General features: G+C 40.9%; 1 protein-coding gene across 1 annotated transcript in view; it reads left to right on the top strand.

Annotated features, from left to right (window-relative positions):
- LOC124153170 (fibroin heavy chain-like) overlaps window positions 1-15799 on the top strand; it is a 30471-nt gene extending 14672 nt beyond the window's left edge. The window contains exons 4-8 of the mRNA XM_046526272.1: window positions 732-2759; window positions 6216-6401; window positions 7098-7937; window positions 12961-13491; window positions 14056-15799. Of these exons, the coding sequence (XP_046382228.1) occupies window positions 732-2759; window positions 6216-6401; window positions 7098-7937; window positions 12961-13491; window positions 14056-15575 (5105 nt within the window). The 3' untranslated portion in view covers window positions 15576-15799. The remainder of the gene's footprint in view (window positions 1-731; window positions 2760-6215; window positions 6402-7097; window positions 7938-12960; window positions 13492-14055) is intronic.
- Window positions 15800-20020: the final 4221 nt, after the last annotated feature.

Below are 20020 nucleotides of genomic sequence, written 5' to 3'. Positions count from 1 at the left end.
AGAAAATGAAATACAATGTTTCACTTAAATTTCCGCAAAGTTAAAACACTCTCTCGTCATTGAATAGAGTGATTTGGGAAAAAGAAACTTTTTACGCACAATTTTCGTTACAAACTATCAATTTCAATGATAATAAGTAGGCGGCAAAACAGAGTAATATAGCATTGCCGCATTGCTAAACTTATATCAGAGAAGAGAAATACTTTTTTGATAAAAATCGATTCAGTCAATTGGAGTTTAGTAATTTAAGTGCCGCACATGAAATATATACCGATAATGACCATGACCTCTAATTGCCCATGTATTTCAAACAACTTACGCATAAATAAAGTTTTTAAATCCTCACTAAATTATCAACCTAACAGACACGGCGGTATCATTACCAACCTTTCAAAAAGCCATTTAACTCTACAGAGACATTATTTAAACCAACAATAATCTGATAAGTGATATTTATTAGGACTGTATTAAAATCACTGTGAGATGCGTCTTTACGTAAAAAGAGTTGATAAAACCACTCGATATTAATAAGCACCAAAAATTGAAAAGAATGAACTTGAATCGAAGCTAGTAACATGGAACTAATAGATAAGAAAATTTGCATTTAAGTATTGGAAAATTTAGATGCAAATATTATTATTATTATTATTACTGACAAAAAAGAAACATAAACATGCATATAACAAATGATGATAATAAATTCTTTAATGTATAAATGCAAACATAATCAGGCGGAGGTTCCGGCACTGGAGTTGGAGGAGCGGTAGGCATGGGATATGGAAGCGGATCTGGATTCGGCGTTGGTGGTGGAACTGGCACTGGTAGTGGCACAGGATTTGGAACAGGCAGCGGAACTGGCCTAGGTACTGGCAGTGGGACTGGATTTGGCACTGGTGTTGGAAGCGGATCTGGCACCGGCTTTGGAAGTGGAACTGGTACGGGTTTGGGTACTGGAACTGGCGTTGGTAGTGGGACTGGATTTGGATCAGGCAGCGGAACTGGCCTAGGTACTGGCAGTGGGAGTGGAGTTGGCACTGGTGTTGGAAGCGGATCTGGCACTAGCTTTGGAAGTGGAACTGGCACGGGTTCGGGAATGGGAACTGGCACTGGTAGTGGTACTGGATTTGGATCAGGGAGCGGAACTGGCCTAGGTACTGGCAGTGGGAGTGGAGTTGGCACTGGTGTTGGAAGCGGATCTGGCACCGGCTTTGGAAGTGGAATTGGTACGGGTTTGGGTGCTGGAACTGGCACTGGTAGTGGTACTGGATTTGGATCAGGGAGCGGGACTGGCCTAGGATCTGGCAGTGGGAGTGGAGTTGGCACTGGTGTTGGAAGCGGATCTGGCACCGGCTATGGAAGTGGAATTGGTACGGGTTTGGGTGCTGGAACTGGCACTGGTAGTGGCATTGGATTTGGATCAGGCAGCGGAACTGGCCTAGGTACTGGCAGTGGGAGTGGAGTTGGCACTGGTGTTGGAAGCGGATCTGGCACTGGCTTTGGAAGTGGAACTGGCACGGGTTCGGGAATGGGAACTGGCACTGGTAGTGGTACTGGATTTGGATCAGGGAGCGGGACTGGCCTAGGATCTGGCAGTGGGAGTGGAGTTGGCACTGGTGTTGGAAGTGGATCTGGCACCGGCTTTGGAAGTGGAACTGGCACGGGTTCGGGAATGGGAACGGGCACTGGTAGTGGTACTGGATTTGGATCAGGCAGCGGAACTGGCCTAGGTACTGGCAGTGGGAGTGGAGTTGGCACTGGTGTTGGAAGCGGATCTGGCACCGGCTTTGGAAGTGGAACTGGCACGGGTTCGGGAATGGGAACGGGCACTGGTAGTGGTACTGGATTTGGATCAGGCAGCGGAACTGGCCTAGGTACTGGCAGTGGGAGTGGAGTTGGCACTGGTGTTGGAAGCGGATCTGGCACCGGCTTTGGAAGTGGAATTGGTACGGGTTTGGGTGCTGGAACTGGCACTGGTAGTGGTACTGGATTTGGATCAGGGAGCGGGACTGGCCTAGGATCTGGCAGTGGGAGTGGAGTTGGCACTGGTGTTGGAAGCGGATCTGGCACCGGCTATGGAAGTGGAATTGGTACGGGTTTGGGTGCTGGAACTGGCACTGGTAGTGGTACTGGATTTGGATCAGGGAGCGGGACTGGCCTAGGATCTGGCAGTGGGAGTGGAGTTGGCACTGGTGTTGGAAGCGGATCTGGCACCGGCTTTGGAAGTGGAACTGGCACGGGTTCGGGAATGGGAACGGGCACTGGTAGTGGTACTGGATTTGGATCAGGCAGCGGAACTGGCCTAGGTACTGGCAGTGGGAGTGGAGTTGGCACTGGTGTTGGAAGCGGATCTGGCACCGGCTTTGGAAGTGGAACTGGCACGGGTTCGGGAATGGGAACGGGCACTGGTAGTGGTACTGGATTTGGATCAGGCAGCGGAACTGGCCTAGGTACTGGCAGTGGGAGTGGAGTTGGCACTGGTGTTGGAAGCGGATCTGGCACCGGCTTTGGAAGTGGAACTGGCACAGGTTCGGGAATGGGAACGGGCACTGGTAGTGGTACTGGATTTGGATCAGGCAGCGGCACTGGCCTAGGCACTGGCAGTGGGACTGGAATTGGCACTGGTGCTGGAAGTGGATTTGGAACCGGCTTTGGAAGTGGAACTGGCACGGGTTCCGGTACGGGAACTGGGACTGGTAGCGGCACAGGATTTGGAACTGGCACCGGAACAGGTGTAGGCAGTGGCATCGGATTGGGCATAGGTAAGTGCTTTCTTTTTGGATGAATCTAGGTTTACTTTTATATTTCAGCTTTGTAATTTCACAGTATTTATGTATTTTGTAATATTTGTTGAGTGAAATTCTTTATATTGTTTTTTTGCTAATTTTTAATGGATGAATTGAATGCTATCGTATTAATCACTCATACATGTAATTACTCACCTGAGGCATTATCTTCCCTTGTCCATGTGCAATGATAATTTGTGTTCATAAGTGAAATCCATTTTCTGTCTCCTCCTTATATTGCGATAAAAATAAAGTCGGTGATATTTTACCCTTATAATCCATAGTATTCTTATAGATTAATATGAGATTAAAATGCAAATTAGGAAAATAATTTGGAGGAAAAGAAATATTTTTCTTGATATTTTTAGCAGATATTTCCGTAAATTTTCTATTTTTCGCACAATATAGTTGTTTCGAAAACAATTTGAATAAATAAGCGTCAAATTTATGGCTTATTCCTTAGTTTTGGATAAGTTTTTTATTTTATTGAAGCTGGACATAATTTTTTTGTCTTTTTCTCGGAATAGAATTTTTTCTATAACATGAAAAATTGTGACAGCTAAGAAGAATGTTGTAGCAAATTAAAGACAACCCTACAAACATAATCAGGGCTTTACTTAATGATCTTTAGATGTATTATCCGATATCAGAGTTGAAATCATAAGCTTTCGTATCCAGTACTCTTAAGACTTGGGTGCGACTACACTAGAAATGTCGTATAGAATGTTTCTTTTCTTCCTTGCTCCAGCGATTGTGTTGCTGTCAATCTTTAAAATCTATGATCTGTGTAACATCTACAGCGACTTTTTTTCGCGCTATTTCATTTAATGCACTTTAAAGTGGCGTAACATAACCGCTACATATTTCACTGTTTAAGCGGTCATTACATCTCTCTCCGTGCAGACAGTCACCAAACGTTTTTGTCACCATTGGCCGAGTATAACAATTTTTTCCCAATTATTCACATATTATAAGTATTTAATATAATTTTCAAACTAAAAATAATCTATCAGTAATTCCTCTATCTGTGCGAAACTGCGACACCGCGCAGTAATCGAGGGATCATGGCTATCGAATACCTATCAACCCGAATGAATTCTGTAAAATATGCCATTAGGAAAAAAGGCAATGCTAAGGCGTCCGATGGTCCACATATTATTTGTACACCATCTTCGTAAACAAAATTTCTTGCTAGTAAGCATTATTCAAGCATACATTGTCACAACAAACATTACATTTACTTTATGACCGCGAATTTTACGATTGTTTACGCTTTACTTTACGAATTATTACTTTTTAAGTTTTTTTTAAAGTTAAAATTAAGTTTTAAAAAACCCTAATTGATGGCATATTCGGCTTGAAAAGGCACATAATGATGTTATGCCACACTAAGTTTGGACTATGGACCGTTTGGCAGTATTCCGGTGCCTATACACAAAATGTATTGATTTAAATCAAGCATCGTAAAATGACAGAAATCATTGAATATATTTAAATTTAGTAGATATGATGCTGAAAGTTGTCATCATCACTGGTTATTAACGAAAAATGGTAGGCTGCGGTGATTTCATCTCTTTAATTTTCCCCCAACTAATTATACCTGCATATTCAGCATCATTTTTTCGCAATAATTGAAGGGTTTCTACACGGCATTGGTTTATATTATGTGATTTGTAAAAATGGATCCTCATATGAGTGGAGTGCAAATTTTGTTTAGAATAATTATTATGTCCATCCTCATTCCGTAGTGCAAGCATCAATCGGAAAAAGAATTACCAAAGGATTTAATTCTCCTTGAGAAAATTTCATTTTCCCTGGAGCGGAAAGTATAACCAACAACACCATGCTACTGTAATGGCATTTTATCTGTCGCTTGTGTCAACTGCCTGAGGAAAGTTTTGGATTAAAGGACAAAATACCCCAAGAAGCCACCAGTGTTGTAGAGACACATGGGCGACATATTTTGTCATATATTCTCTCACGAAGGAAGGTTTTTTTGCCCTGATCCATTGAAACTCGCTGGAACCAGCAATTTTTTCAGTCATGAAGATTAGACAAAAACAGGTTATTGTTTTGTAAATGTGTCAATAAGCAGCAACGCTGACGGAAAAGTCTGGAACACTCCCTCTGCTGGAAGAGAACTGAACACGACAGGCACCTAAATGCAAAGTTGGAACAGTATCCGGTACACGCTTTAATAATTTATATATGCTGGAGAACATGACGACCATTAAACCTCTTGTATATGGGGTAGATATGACATCAGGAATTAAAAAAAAAATTATGACAAAAGTTTTCAGTACACAAATGAATACACGGGGAAAAGAAATATGGGTTATAATATAAAATTACATTACTTGAAACAAAAAGAGAAATCGAGAGCGATAATTTATAACGATATCAAAATTTATTTTCTGAAATCATGAAGCTCCCTTAAGAATTTCATCTTTTAATCGAGTGACTTAGAAATAGTATTTAACAATTCACTGCTGCAGAACCATGTTTGGTCAGCAAAATCAAGCGAATCGATAAAATACACATTTCATAAAGCTTACATCAGTTTCGAAACACTCATTAATACCCAATTTGGCAGAAGTTAACAAAATGGAATGATAGCTATAAAATATACAGAGCCAAGACCAGTAGATATAACTTTTTTCCTAATACAACACTAAGATTAAAACATTATCAATATTTTTTAACAATTCAAAGTATTGCTCAAGAAATGAATAGCATTAAGTCCAAGGCGAATATCATACTACTTTTCTCTAAAAATTTAATTAATCACGACAATAGAGGAAAGAAAAATATATTGCTAACTGTATGATAAGGATGTTTCGTTTTAACATTCATACTCGAAAAAACTTTGCTGTACCCGTAACGCTATGAACTAAAAATAAATAAACCGCTTAACTTGAGAACAAAACAAGTTATTTTTCGGGTACACATCTACATCTTACTATTCCCAAAATAAGTGAGAAATATTATAAAATTTATAGCAATATAAACATTATGAAATTACATGATAAAAAACGTTAGTAATCACTAACCTTCCATGTAATGCCAAAATAAGGCATTTGTTGTAAAGTTCATTGACGGCATAAACGAGTCTAAATTTCATTAACTAATTAATTATAATTAAAATATCATTAATTTAAACGAAACTGCTAGACCACTGAAGTAGGATATGGAAAACATTTAAAATCAAGATCGAGTGACACATAAGGAAGTGAAAAAGAAACCGATTGCCACACTCCCCCGACATTGACGTATTCATTACGGAAAGAAAATATAGAACTTGAGATTTGTATAAAAAAGGAAAATACACCATTTTACAATATTAAAAGCATAACATATTTTAAAAAGTCTTTGAAAAATTATTATATGCACAGAAACAAATAACTAACTGGTCTATATTCAAATTCCCTGCAGGGGCTGGAAGTGGTAGTGGAACAGGCGTTGGAGCAGGGAGTGGAACTGGCATAGGTTCTGGCAGTGGGACAGGAGTTGGAACTGGTACGGGCAGTGGAACTGGTACTGGCTTCGGAAGTGGAACTGGTGTTGGAGTTGGTAGTGCAACTGGAGTGGGATCAGGTTCAGGGACTGGAACAGGCATTGGTTCGGGCACTGGAGTGGGCATTGGATCAGGGAGTGGGACTGGTATAGGTTCTGGAAGTGGGACAGGAGTTGGAACTGGTACGGGCAGTGGAACTGGCACAGGCTTCGGAAGTGGAACTGGTGTTGGAGTTGGTAGTGGAACTGGAGTGGGATCAGGTTCAGGGACTGGAACAGGCATTGGATCAGGTACTGGAACGGGCATTGGATCAGGGAGTGGAACTGGTATAGGTTCTGGAAGTGGGACAGGAGTTGGAACTGGTACGGGCAGTGGAACTGGTACTGGCTTCGGAAGTGGAAGTGGTGTTGGTGTTGGTAGTGGAACTGGAATGGGATCAGGTTCAGGGACTGGAATAGGCATTGGTTCAGGCACTGGAGTGGGCATTGGATCAGGGAGTGGAACTGGTATAGGTTCTGGAAGTGGGGCAGGAGTTGGAATTGGTACGGGCAGTGGAACTGGCACTGGCTTCGGAAGTGGAAGTGGTGTTGGAGTTGGTAGTGGAACTGGAGTGGGATCAGGTTCACGGACTGGAACAGGCATTGGTTCAGGCACTGGATTGGGCATTGGATTAGGTAGTGGAACTGGTATAGGTTCTGGAAGTGGGGCAGGAGTTGGAACTGGTACGGGCAGTGGAACTGGTACTGGCTTCGGAAGTGGAAGTGGTGTTGGAGTTGGTAGTGGAACTGAAGTGGGATCAGGTTCAGGCACTGGAGTGGGCATTGGATCAGGGAGTGGAACTGGTATAGGTTCTGGAAGTGGGACAGGAGTTGGAACTGGTACGGGCATGGGAACTGGCACTGGCTTCGGAAGTGGAAGTGGTGTTGGAGTTGGTAGTGGAACTGGAGTAGGATCAGGTTCAGGGACTGGAACAGGCATTGGTTCAGGCACTGGATTGGGCATTGGATCAGGTAGTGGAACTGGTATAGGTTCTGGAAGTGGGGCAGGAGTTGGAACTGGTACGGGCAGTGGAACTGGTACTGGCTTCGGAAGTGGAAGTGGTGTTGGAGTTGGTAGTGGAACTGGAGTGGGATCAGGTTCAGGGACTGGAACAGGCATTGGTTCAGGCACTGGAGTGGGCATTGGATCAGGGAGTGGAACTGGTATAGGTTCTGGAAGTGGGACAGGAGCTGGAATTGGTACGGGCAGTGGAACTGGTACAGGCTTCGGAAGTGGAAGTGGTGTTGGAGTTGGTAGTGGAACTGGAGTGGGATCAGGTTCAGGGACTGGAACAGGCATTGGTTCAGGCACTGGATTGGGCATTGGATCAGGTAGTGGAACTGGTATAGGTTCTGGAAGTGGGGCAGGAGTTGGAACTGGTACGGGCAGTGGAACTGGTACTGGCTTCGGAAGTGGAAGTGGTGTTGGAGTTGGTAGTGGAACTGGAGTGGGATCAGGTTCAGGGACTGGAACAGGCATTGGATCAGGTACTGGAACGGGCATTGGATCAGGGAGTGGAACTGGTATAGGTTCTGGAATTGGAACCGGATTTGGAAGTGGTTCTGGCAGTGGAGCTGGTGTAGGCACTGGTTTGTCTTCCGGTAAGTAATGAGCTTGATGCTTTGTGCTATAATTTTTCTATTAATTCTTAAAGTTAATTTTTTGTGCAATGCAGATAAGAAAATATTATCCAGTTATCATATTTTTCGGTTTATTTTCTGTTTTGGATTACTCTGGCTACTGTATTTATATGTGGCTGAAATATAACTGCTTATTGCTCTTTTTTTGGAAAGAATATTTTTTTGTGTTTTACTTTAAGATAATCGGACAGTTATTTTCCTTAGTCTTTGATTCATTTGTTCCATCCCTTGGATATTCTTTGAATCGATTTTTATAATGCTTCTTCATTATCGTCACTACGTTGTCATCTGTGTTTATAAAGTAGAAGGCGTTAATAAATTAATATTTTATAACAAATTTTGATAGTTTGTTTCCGCCATTTCTTGGTATCTTTTATATTCATGCATTAAAACTTCTTTGTTGGTTGCAATCTATTATTCGTGATCACTTGCGTATTAGTCACAATTTGTCTTAAAATAATGTAGTTTGTTTTTTAATGAATAGTTTTAGCTCTCAATGAATAATTGGTAAAACAAACAGAACCAATAATTATTCTTTAAAAATTTACTAAAAATTGTTCCTGTATCTGAGGTTGGTTGTTAGCCTATAGGTCAATAGGTCGTCTAGCGGGATAATTATAGATTTAACTAAACGCAGCCTCCGAGGAAATCCGCATTGCGAAAGTGTTCACAAGAAAGTAATATTAAGAGCGGTAAAGCCGGGAAATAGCGTCAATATTCCTAAAAAGCGTGTTCCAGAGAAAGTAAACGTACCAAATGTTATTACTACTCCTAGAACGTTCACTCAATCAGCACACAAAAGCTTGGAAAAGAACCATCCGAAACTCAAACTAAAAATATTACATTAACCTTGTTGTAGTCAATTACCATAGCATAAAATACAAGCACTCCGAAATTGAATATATTTTTTCAGACGCAGGATAGAGATCTGGCTTACGGAAGATATAAGCGATAGCGAAGTTTTTCCTCCAGAATTTAAATATTTACAGACGCGATCGACGCAATAGAACAGGTGGCGGAGTTTTTATAGCAGTTAAATCACACTTATACAGCGCCACCCATAAAATAATTGTCAATGAAATAGAAAGCGAATGGTGAACAATTAAAAAGCGTAACAAAAGGAGTAATCATGTTTGCTATTTTATAGACCTCCGAACTCGTAATTTGATATTATTTACCAATTAGAATATTAAATGTCCGCATTAACTCTGAGAGACAGTAGAAGTGTAGTAATAGGTATTGGGGAAGTTTAAAATCCATCTATAAATGGCGATACTTACACAGTAAAGTCGATTTCAAGGAATAGAGAAATTAGCGAGATCCTACACAACGTACTTGCAAATCACTCTCTCGCCCAAGTAGTTGACAAGCCTACTTGAGGAAATAAGATATTAAACCTTTTAGCAGTAAGCCATCCAAAGCTGATAAATCAAATTAATATTATTGACAGTACAAGTACACAAGAGTAATATTTTCAAAGCTAAAAATTGATTTTTTGTCAGATGTTAAACCAAAACGCAATATTGACTTATTTGATAAATGTAACCTCATTAAATTTGGCGAGATGCTAAACGACTCTTACACAAAATTCGTAGCTAAAACTGAGGATAAAAGCATAGAGGTAACATGGAAACACTTCTTAGAAATTCTGCACCAAGGAATCAAGGAACATGTTCCGCAAAACCTGAAAAGTGATAATAAAGAACCACGATGATACAACAACGATGTCAGAAAGGAACTTAGGAAACAGAGAAAACTACAACTTTTACAGAAAGTTTATTATGTTAGGTCATAAATCGAAGGAACTTGAAGCAAAAGAAAGTTACGCTGTACAATGTTCAATAACCAAGAAATCAATGTAAACGGCACTGCGAAGGTTCAAGACAAAACTACTCGGTGAATAAATCGAAGAAAATCCGAAATATTTTTGTTCGAATGCGAGAGAGCTTCAGAGAAAATGGTCAGCCGTAGATTCATTTTTGAAAAGATGGTAAACATGTCATTTTGTCATACTGACAAAGCTAACACGTTAAATTCCCTCTTCGAAAGAGTATACACTACTGACGATATAGAATTTAATTTAGAAATTCCATGTATTGAGAAACCGATGGAAGAAACCTCTGTACAACACGTTGGGATAACTAAACATCTTCAAATGATTTATAATAGTGAATCTCCGGGATCGGAAGGAATACCCGCGTGTGTCCTTAAGGCGTTAGCTCCACAGATCGCACCTTAATTAGAGATAATATTTAAGTGTCACTATCTGAAGGGAAGTTACCGCTAGACTGGATAATTGCATGAGTTACACCGATAATCAAAAAGGGACATAAGATATAACAGACAATTATCGTCCAATATCATTATCATCGATTATAGGCAAGATAATTGAGCATATCGTCGTTAGCGATATCATGAGTTTCTTGGACAGTCGTAACTTCTTCCATGGCTGTCAGCACGGAATTCGAAAAGGCAGATCATGCGAAACTCACGCTCTTTCTTCACGACGTTATCAAATCTGAGTTACAAAGACAAGTTGATGTATTATTTCTAGATTTTAAGAAAGCTTTCGACACATTACCTCACAATAAACGTTTATAAAAATTATAGTCATGCGAATGATACGAAACAGTGGTTAACTGGTTATTCGACTTTCTGAATGGTCGTAAAAAAAAGTAATTCTTGACGTAGTCAGCTCTGATATAGTTGAAGTGACATCAGGTGTTCCACAAGGAAGCGTAATCGGCCCACTTTCGTTCTTTATATACATTATCGATCTCTGCTACCGAATTAGAAGTAAAATATGTTTATTTGTAGACGACGCTGTCATCTATGGCAAAATTAGTATTCACTCTGACTGTGAAATTCTATCTTAGGAGTCAGGCAATGCTTCCTTGAGGAGCCAAGAGTGGGGACTCGAACTTAATCTGAGCAAATGTATGTCGGTCCATTTTTTTGTAGAGTTCGTCAAACTTTAACTATGTTTATGTTGTGGATGGTATTAAAATATAGGCAACGGACGAAGAGAACTACCTAATAGTTACGCTAACCTCGAACCTATCGTGGGGAACACATACAATATATTTGCGGCATATCCCTGAAGAAATTAGGATTCGTTAAGCGTATTGTGGGACAATTTTCGGATGAGAAAGTAAAAGAAAGGCGCTATTTCACACTCATCCGACCGCACCTTGAATATGCAGCGAGTGTATGTGTTCCGGTGCAAAAAGACTTAATCCGCAAACTGAACAAAATACAAAGGACGGCTGCGCGTTTCATCAAAAACTGCTACGGGCGTACAGACATTGTTACCCAGATGTTAAGCGAATTAGGCTGGGAGACGCTGGAGACTCGGAGGCTGCGCTCTAGGCTTAGATTGCTTGAACAATTTAGAATGGATATCTTTAAGAGCGACACGGAGAACATAATGTCAGAGCCGCACTATATTTCCAGTTTCGACAGAAGCGATAAATTAAGAGAGGTGTTTTGCCGATTGGGTCACTAGGGTAAAGTCTACAGTACTAAGGTCAGCACAGTAACGGTTTAGGTCGTGTTTGAAAGGAAATCTATCTTAAAAAGAATTGTAATTTATAGTTTTTGAACAGTTTATTGAGCAAACATATTATCGTTAGTATTGTTGTGATGCTATATTTTACAGCTTTATCCACTGCTTACCCAAAAGTTTGGCTTCAAGTTGTTTATAAAATTGTTATGCGGTGTTTTTGCAAAATGCCAACCTTGTATTGCCTGTTTTATACGTATTTGAGAGCGTTAATATCCTAAAACCCTGTTTACGACTCCGTGCAAATTTGATCAGTTTCTCCAGTGAGATTTCTCTTCATTTTTGTTGGTTAGAGTAAAATATTTTATTCTTAAATACATCATATATAAGATTTTTGAAATATTTCCACCTTGAAGCTTTTGAAAGTTAATCGTTTACCATTTGTTGAATAGAAACCCTGTGGAAATAAACAAGTGCATCGACAAATACCATGAGATATCTTGACAAGAGGCAATAGCGATCACAAATTTACGAAAAAATACAACATATCGGTTAAATATATGGTATTAAACGTGATATTTAAGATATGAGTCAAAGATAAGGTAGTATGCATGATTCAAAACGCTATTGCATATGTATGATGATGTGAAAAAGTGTATGTTATTCATGGCTAGATATATAAGCAAAAATTGAAGAATGCAAATCAAAGATTTTTAAGAAGTACTGAGTTGTGTGAGGGAAAAAGGATAATAACTAAGCAGGCAATATAATACGGATGTTATTAAAACCAATAAATGAAATATGACAACGATGAAAAAAAGATATATTTATTTTATCTAGTTTTCCAAATTCAATATAACATCAGTATATGTATTAGGAAAACTAGATTCCAACGCCAACACTCCCAAGCATAAGGAGAAATAAAAACAATAATGAAAAAGCCTTGAAGGGAAAAGGATCAGTAAATTTTCCATAGCTCTAAATAGTAAAAGATTTTCAGCGTGGAATAGAATAGGAATGCTTTACTTTAAAATAAACGCATTACATCAGAACTACGGCCCACGTCATCGACAAAATTTAATTCTTAGTATCAATGGTAAATTGGTGCGAATATACAAGGGGAAGATAGGCTGTTATCGAATGGATTCTTATATTATAAGGAATAAGATTAATTAAACTATGACTTAAAAATCATAAAGAACAGCTGTTAAGATAAGATAAAAAATATACCAATAATATTAAGCCGATATGAAACAAAACTCAATTTTCAGATCATAATTTTATATTTTACTTAAAGATAAATGAAAATGACAAGAAAAGAAACTTATCATTTTCAGCATACTCAATGGAGAAAAAATATGCGGTGAAAATAACGTAAAATTGATTCTGATAATAGACCATGCAGCGAGAACTATATAAGTGTTACATAACGACGAATTTTGAAATAGGTAAATATTAATCCGATAATTAAATTACTTTCAGGAGACGCAAATGGTACTGGAATGGGACTTGATAGTGGAACTGGCGTAGGCATCGGGACAGGAAGTGGGTCAGGAGTTGGCACTGGAACTGGGTTTGGAAGTGGCGTCGGATCTGGAAGCGGCGTTGGCGTAGGAAGCGGCAGTGGCACGGGAGTTGGAAGTGGAAGTGGCGTAGGGGTAGGGACGGGAACTGGCACTGGAACTGGGTTTGGAAGTGGGGTTGGATCTGGAAGCGGCGTTGGCGTAGGAAGCGGCAGTGGTTCGGGAGTTGGAAGTGGGAGTGGCGTAGGGGTAGGGACGGGAACTGGCACTGGAACTGGGTTTGGAAGTGGCGTTGGATCTGGAAGCGCCGTTGGCGTAGGAAGCGGCAGTGGTTCGGGAGTTGGAAGTGGAAGTGGCGTAGGGGTAGGGACGGGAAGTGGAACTGGAACTGGGTTTGGAAGTGGCGTTGGATCTGGAAGCGCCGTTGGCGTAGGAAGCGGAAGTGGTACGGGAGTTGGAAGTGGAAGTGGCGTAGGGGTAGGGACGGGAAGTGGAACTGGAACTGGGTTAGGAAGTGGGGTTGGATCTGGAAGCGGCGTTGGCGTAGGAAGCGGCAGCGGTACGGGAGTTGGAAGTGGAAGTGGCGCAGGGGTAGGGACGGGATCTGGCACTGGAACTGGGTTTGGAAGTGGCGTTGGATCTGGAAGCGGCGTTGGCGTAGGAAGCGGCAGTGGCACGGGAGTTGGAAGTGGAAATGGCGTAGGGGTAGGGACGGGAACTGGCACTGGAACTGGGTTTGGAAGTGGCGTTGGATCTGGAAGCGGCGTTGGCGTAGGAAGCGGAAGTGGTACGGGAGTTGGAAGTGAAAGTGGCGTAGGGGTAGGGACGGGAACTGGCACTGGAACTGGGTTTGGAAGTGGCGTTGGATCTGGAAGCGGCGTTGGCGTAGGAAGCGGCAGTGGCACGGGATTTGGAAGTGGAAGTGGAGTAGGGGTAGGGACGGGAGCTGGCACTGGAACTGGGTTTGGAAGTGGCGTCGGATCTGGAAGCGGCGTTGGCGTAGGAAGCGGCAGCGGTACGGGAGTTGGAAGTGGCGTAGGGGTAGGGACGGGAGCTGGCACTGGAACTGGGTTTGGAAGTGGCGTTGGATCTGGAAGCGGCGTTGGCGTAGGAAGCGGCAGCGGTACGGGAGTTGGAAGTGGGAGTGGCGTAGGGGTAGGGACGGGATCTGGCACTGGAACTGGGTTTGGAAGTGGCGTTGGATCTGGAAGCGGCGTTGGCGTAGGAAGCGGCAGCGGTACGGGAGTTGGAAGTGGGAGTGGCGTAGGGGTAGGGACGGGATCTGGCACTGGAACTGGGTTTGGAAGTGGCGTTGGATCTGGAAACGGCGTTGGCGTAGGAAGCGGCAGCGGTACGGGAGTTGGAAGTGGGAGTGGCGTAGGGGTAGGGACGGGAGCTGGCACTGGAACTGGGTTTGGAAGTGGCGTTGGATCTGGAAGCGGCGTTGGCGTAGGAAGCGGCAGCGGTACGGGAGTTGGAAGTGGCGTAGGGGTAGGGACGGGAGCTGGCACTGGAACTGGGTTTGGAAGTGGCGTTGGATCTGGAAGCGGCGTTGGCGTAGGAAGCGGCAGCGGTACGGGAGTTGGAAGTGGGAGTGGCGTAGGGGTAGGGACGGGATCTGGCACTGGAACTGGGTTTGGAAGTGGCGTTGGATCTGGAAGCGGCGTTGGCGTAGGAAGCGGCAGCGGTACGGGAGTTGGAAGTGGCGTAGGGGTAGGGACGGGAGCTGGCACTGGAACTGGGTTTGGAAGTGGCGTTGGATCTGGAAGCGGCGTTGGCGTAGGAAGCGGCAGCGGTACGGGAGTTGGAAGTGGGAGTGGCGTAGGGGTAGGGACGGGATCTGGCACTGGAACTGGGTTTGGAAGTGGCGTTGGATCTGGAAGCGGCGTTGGCGTAGGAAGCGGCAGCGGTACGGGAGTTGGAAGTGGCGTAGGGGTAGGGACGGGAGCTGGCACTGGAACTGGGTTTGGAAGTGGCGTTGGATCTGGAAGCGGCGTTGGCGTAGGAAGCGGCAGCGGTACGGGAGTTGGAAGTGGGAGTGGCGTAGGGGTAGGGACGGGATCTGGCACTGGAACTGGGTTTGGAAGTGGCGTTGGATCTGGAAACGGCGTTGGCGTAGGAAGCGGCAGCGGTACGGGAGTTGGAAGTGGGAGTGGCGTAGGGGTAGGGACGGGATCTGGCACTGGAACTGGGTTTGGAAGTGGCGTTGGATCTGGAAGCGGCGTTGGCGTAGGAAGCGGCAGCGGCACGGGAGTTGGAAGTGGAATTGGCTCAGGAGTTGGAATAGGAACTGGAATAGGTGTAGGTTCTGGAATGGGAAGCGGAACTGGGGCTGGTTCCAATGAATGGCTTGGTACTGGAATTGGTATAGGCCAAGGTGGTTCCGTACAGCCATTGGAGAGTTCGTCCATGATAGGCTTCAATAAGCCTCCGTTGGATTCTTCACTTGCTTCACCTCTTCCAGTCACATCGGACAGTTTCATTTTCTTACCGGGTATCAATTCGTTTGGAGAATTCTTGTCAGCCCTTGGTTGTAAACTTGGAAGTCTCTTTAATCTGTCTTCAGATAACTAATTCTTTAGCGTAAATATCCTTTTTTTCCCTGGTATTTGTTACCGTTTTAATATAATTAACCAGTCTTTACTTTTCATACTTTTTTCATTCTTTTCATGTCGGCTCATAAATGTAATGTAACTCTGCATTTTCTTTGAGAAGTAATCCTGTGTTGATGGTGTTCTGCGCCGAATTGTTTTCATGTTTTTTTTGTATGTAAATAATAAATCTCAAATAAAACTTAAACGAAATCAGTTTCATTTTATTTTATTAATGTTCGTTGTAATACTATCGTATAATCTTTATTTTTCAGCATGTTCTTAATTAATGCCTTTTCGCACTCCTTAGTGGACGAATTTTTTGTTAATATTTATTGACATATTTTGTGTATGTTTGGATTTTTATAACTATCTACCATGAAAATACTTTGGCTGCAAGCAATTATAAGCAGATTCAAACCAATTATAATTATATTTTTCATAATGCAATTTTGTTTTAATAACACATCTTCAAAGTTTTATATCGATTTTTTCAGTCTGGGTGAAAATGTCATATTAGTAGCCGTAGGTATCTCTACTAGATCGGTTATTTTTTGTGCAAGAAGACTGGCTTAACCCTTCCTTGACTTTGCGGGGTATCTCCGTTAACCCAAATTATTTTCATTTTGTATAATTTTTTTAATATTTTGTCCCTTTGATATTTTTTAATTTGAGATCAACTTCATTGTCGCTATTTAAGCGACGAATTATTCTTTTTACGCTAAGATTGTTTTTTAAAAATTCAATTTTTATGGGTGGGCAACTAAGTTACCCCGCACAGTTGCTGGCGGGAAGAAAAATATACTGTTTGTCACATGGCAGTAGGGATAAAAGTTGAATGCAATAAAATTTTACTATATTATAACTTCAACAATGCCAATATTCTACATGATGGCATCTTTTATGCTCGATTTAATAACATGTTAATCAACGTACACTTGGAATAGAAAAATATTACAGATTCCTGCTATTTCGCTAAAAAAAATAATCAATGTAAAAACCTAAATGTACCCTATAATGCAATCATAAATTACACAAAGCAATACATTATATCATTCAAAAAGAGCCATGGTGTTGAATTACAGGAAATACTAAAATAAAATACATAATTTATGAATTATCAAGGGGTACCTGAGAAACCCCACACAATCGATCCCGTAAGTTTTCTACGCACGGTCACTTAGGGGTTAAAAATTATGTTTTGTCCATTATATCTCAGAGTATTTAAGGTTGATCGTGGTCTAGATTTGCTTTTATTTTAGATCTGTGAATTCATCCAATCATTTTCAACAAGCAGTATTTTTACATTTGTATGAACGGACAAATTTTGACAACGCTTTGTTCTCAAGATGAAAATGCCAAGGTGGTAGGGAAATGGTTTAAACAGCAATTATTTTACAAAAAATATAAAATACGATAGGCTGAGAGGAAGGAATATGTCTTCTCAAGTTATGATTGCACTTGCAGCTGGATGTGAGCGCACGCTTGGAGTCTGTACTCACCATCCGTGCGCAATCTCCTCAAATCCGCGGTCCATGACCTTTCTCTTGTCGTCATCGGCAACACTGCATTCGCTATATACCGAGACCGGTTCCCCTTTGAGAATTCCCCCCACTCCCTTCATCCCTTTTCACCTCTTCCTCGCTGGTAACACCCATCCAATCTTGCCAACATTACTCTACCGAGTTCGATCATAGCATGACAGCAAATCACCTTGAGAGGGACTCGTCGTAATTGAACGTTGCCCGCTAAATTTCTTCTTATTCATTCAGGTCCTCGAACTGTTTTTTTAGATAAGCCTATGCCTATAAGGGTGCAGTTTGAAAGTTTGTTCCTAAGTGATTAATTACGATCAAAATGTAATGCAACATTAGACTCGCAAGAACTTTCGCATATTTGCTCTATTTTTTGCATATATTCTCGTTCGATTCTATTTAAAAAATGTTGCACTAATGACGGTGGAATTCTTTTAAACCAAGTGTTTACAACATTTCACAAGTTATGGTATTATATCAGCAACATTCTCGTCTCATATATTCTGGTAACCTCTTTTCTTCCTTATATTTACCGAAATAAAGATGAAGCTACGAGCAAATATTTTTTTCTCAATTTACTATTTATTTCCATCAACTGGATTTCATTATAACTGGAGTGTTTTTTTTTTTAATTTTACTCCAAACATTCTCCGAAGAAATAGAATATCAGAAATATTGAATTATTGCCGGAGCCAAGTTTATAAAAGATAAATTTCGAACATCCAAAAAGTAAATGGTACCTATCAGTATCAATTTATCTTCTTTATTCCAGTTAATGCTATTCTTGACCTAAAATATTTGTTATGAGGTCGTTGTGTAGATTTTCACATGGTTAAAAAATTAACTTATTGGCAGTATATTAAGATGAAGTAAATATTTTGGACGCCTTTACATAGTTTCAAGATACAGTGAAGGGTATATAATAATTTTTCTGCACATCTCTTTTATATATTTTCAGTCGATGCACTTTCCGAATGTTGAGAAATAAAAATTAAAAAAAATTATTTTTCCTTATAATTTGATTAACTTCTAGATTCCTATCCTTTCGTGAAGGAGCTGTATGTTAAATTATGAATATCAAAACCATATTTTATCATGTGCCTATGAGGTTGACAAATATTTTTTTTCCCAAAAGCACTCAAGTGCTCAAATTAGGGACAATTCTCAACTTCAGTGATGTTCAGAGAGCGTATCAAAATATTTTTTTTCCGGCACCATTTTTTTGCCTTGCTCTCACGAAGTCATTAAACTCCACGGATTAAAATTTTACCTTTGCGTTTGAGGTGATTCAACGATGACGGGGTATATGAATGAAATAATATGCGAAGAAAACACCTATTCAACGATATAAAATGGTATTTCAGAATTTAAACGTACACTAACTTCAAATAGCGATACACTTCTTTGAACGAAAAGTTGTGACAGTAGCCTTTTGAAGTTCATTGTTGCTATCAGTAAGAAGACAACATCACACCCCATTCTGTTTACTGATATGCATTAAAATTAAGTATAGGTCATTGGATGGTACTCACAATGTATTTAGTCTGAACATTCATGTCACCAAACCAGAATTTGGGCGTAAAAAGATGCATTAAATATGAAAATTGCAGTTTGCAAAACTTTAGTGATTTTGTCAGTACAACTTCGGTTTTTGTGAGACCGAACTACAGATATCTATGTCTTTGCTGTAAATTCCATGCCTTTAAATTTATTGTACAAACACATTGATTGCTTTAGAGAACTCGTAAGAGATCAGTCAGCCTATATTTCATCCACTGCGATCAATTGTTGGACGTAGAGGGGCATACATAATTTTGCACAGTCAGGCAGCCAAGAAATAGCTAATATTTTAGATATTTACCAACGTGGTTAAAACTTTGCCATAAGTACCTGGAAAACTGTTCTTTATGATTTTAAATCAATTATTTTATAATATTCTGCAATATTTCAATTATAATTTAGAAATCTTTATCGCGCATCATTCGTATTGGCACTACTTTCGGTTATCAAACGATGCCCTTGGATGAGAGGAATCGGCCAAATATAGTAAGAGAATAAAACATACATTTTACCGGACAAACTACTGGCATGAAATAAAAGGGACAAGGAAACTGTATACAGCATGGAAGCGACACTAAAGAAACGGTTTTAGTTCGACTGGGTTTGGTAAACAATGCTTTCATGGATCACCAACTTTAGTTCCATGGCAAGACGTAAATATTTGAGCAAACTTCACATTTCGCCTGAAAAGACCTTTCGGATCTTAATGGCACTATATATCTTTTCTCTCTAAGTCTTGAAAACGCTAAAATATATGCATTCAGAGGGAACACCCTTATGTAAAGTACGCTCCGATCACAGCTGCATTGGCAACGCCCATTGCAACCATTGATGTCACCTAAAATGGGATTCTGAGGATGACCTGCGCTGGCCTTCGCTCTTCTTTCTATTCCCGCATTCAGTCCTGGTACTCACCGCGTTCCTTGCACATCGCTCTGAAAGTTAAAGACCTTCCAAGAAATGATACCTTTGGGCGTGGAAAAATAAGTGAAAGACTTGGAAAAACAAAACGACAAATATTGGAATTTCTATGATTTCACCTAACATCCTGCCAAGGAAGCATCTTGTCGATTTCAATTTCACATTTGTCAGCCAACTTAACACGTCAAATTTTCTAACGGGATACAAAACCTTTGTGCTTATGACCTCAGTAATCGGTCGCACCCGAAACAACAAATACTACTCCAAACCCTTTTGGGCAAAGGATCTCATAGTAATGATAATTGAAGTTTTCTTGTTTTCTGAAAAAATACAAATGAAATGAATAGAAGGTGAATCTTACTCTCCTAGCTATTGCTATTCTAGGCAATCATTCGCTCAGTAATTTAAACGA

The sequence above is a fragment of the Ischnura elegans genome, chromosome 2, assembly GCF_921293095.1.
Source record: "Ischnura elegans chromosome 2, ioIscEleg1.1, whole genome shotgun sequence".
NCBI lineage: Eukaryota > Metazoa > Arthropoda > Insecta > Odonata > Coenagrionidae > Ischnura > Ischnura elegans.
Note: the sequence above shows the minus strand (reverse complement) of the source record. Positions and strands in the feature narration are given on the sequence as shown.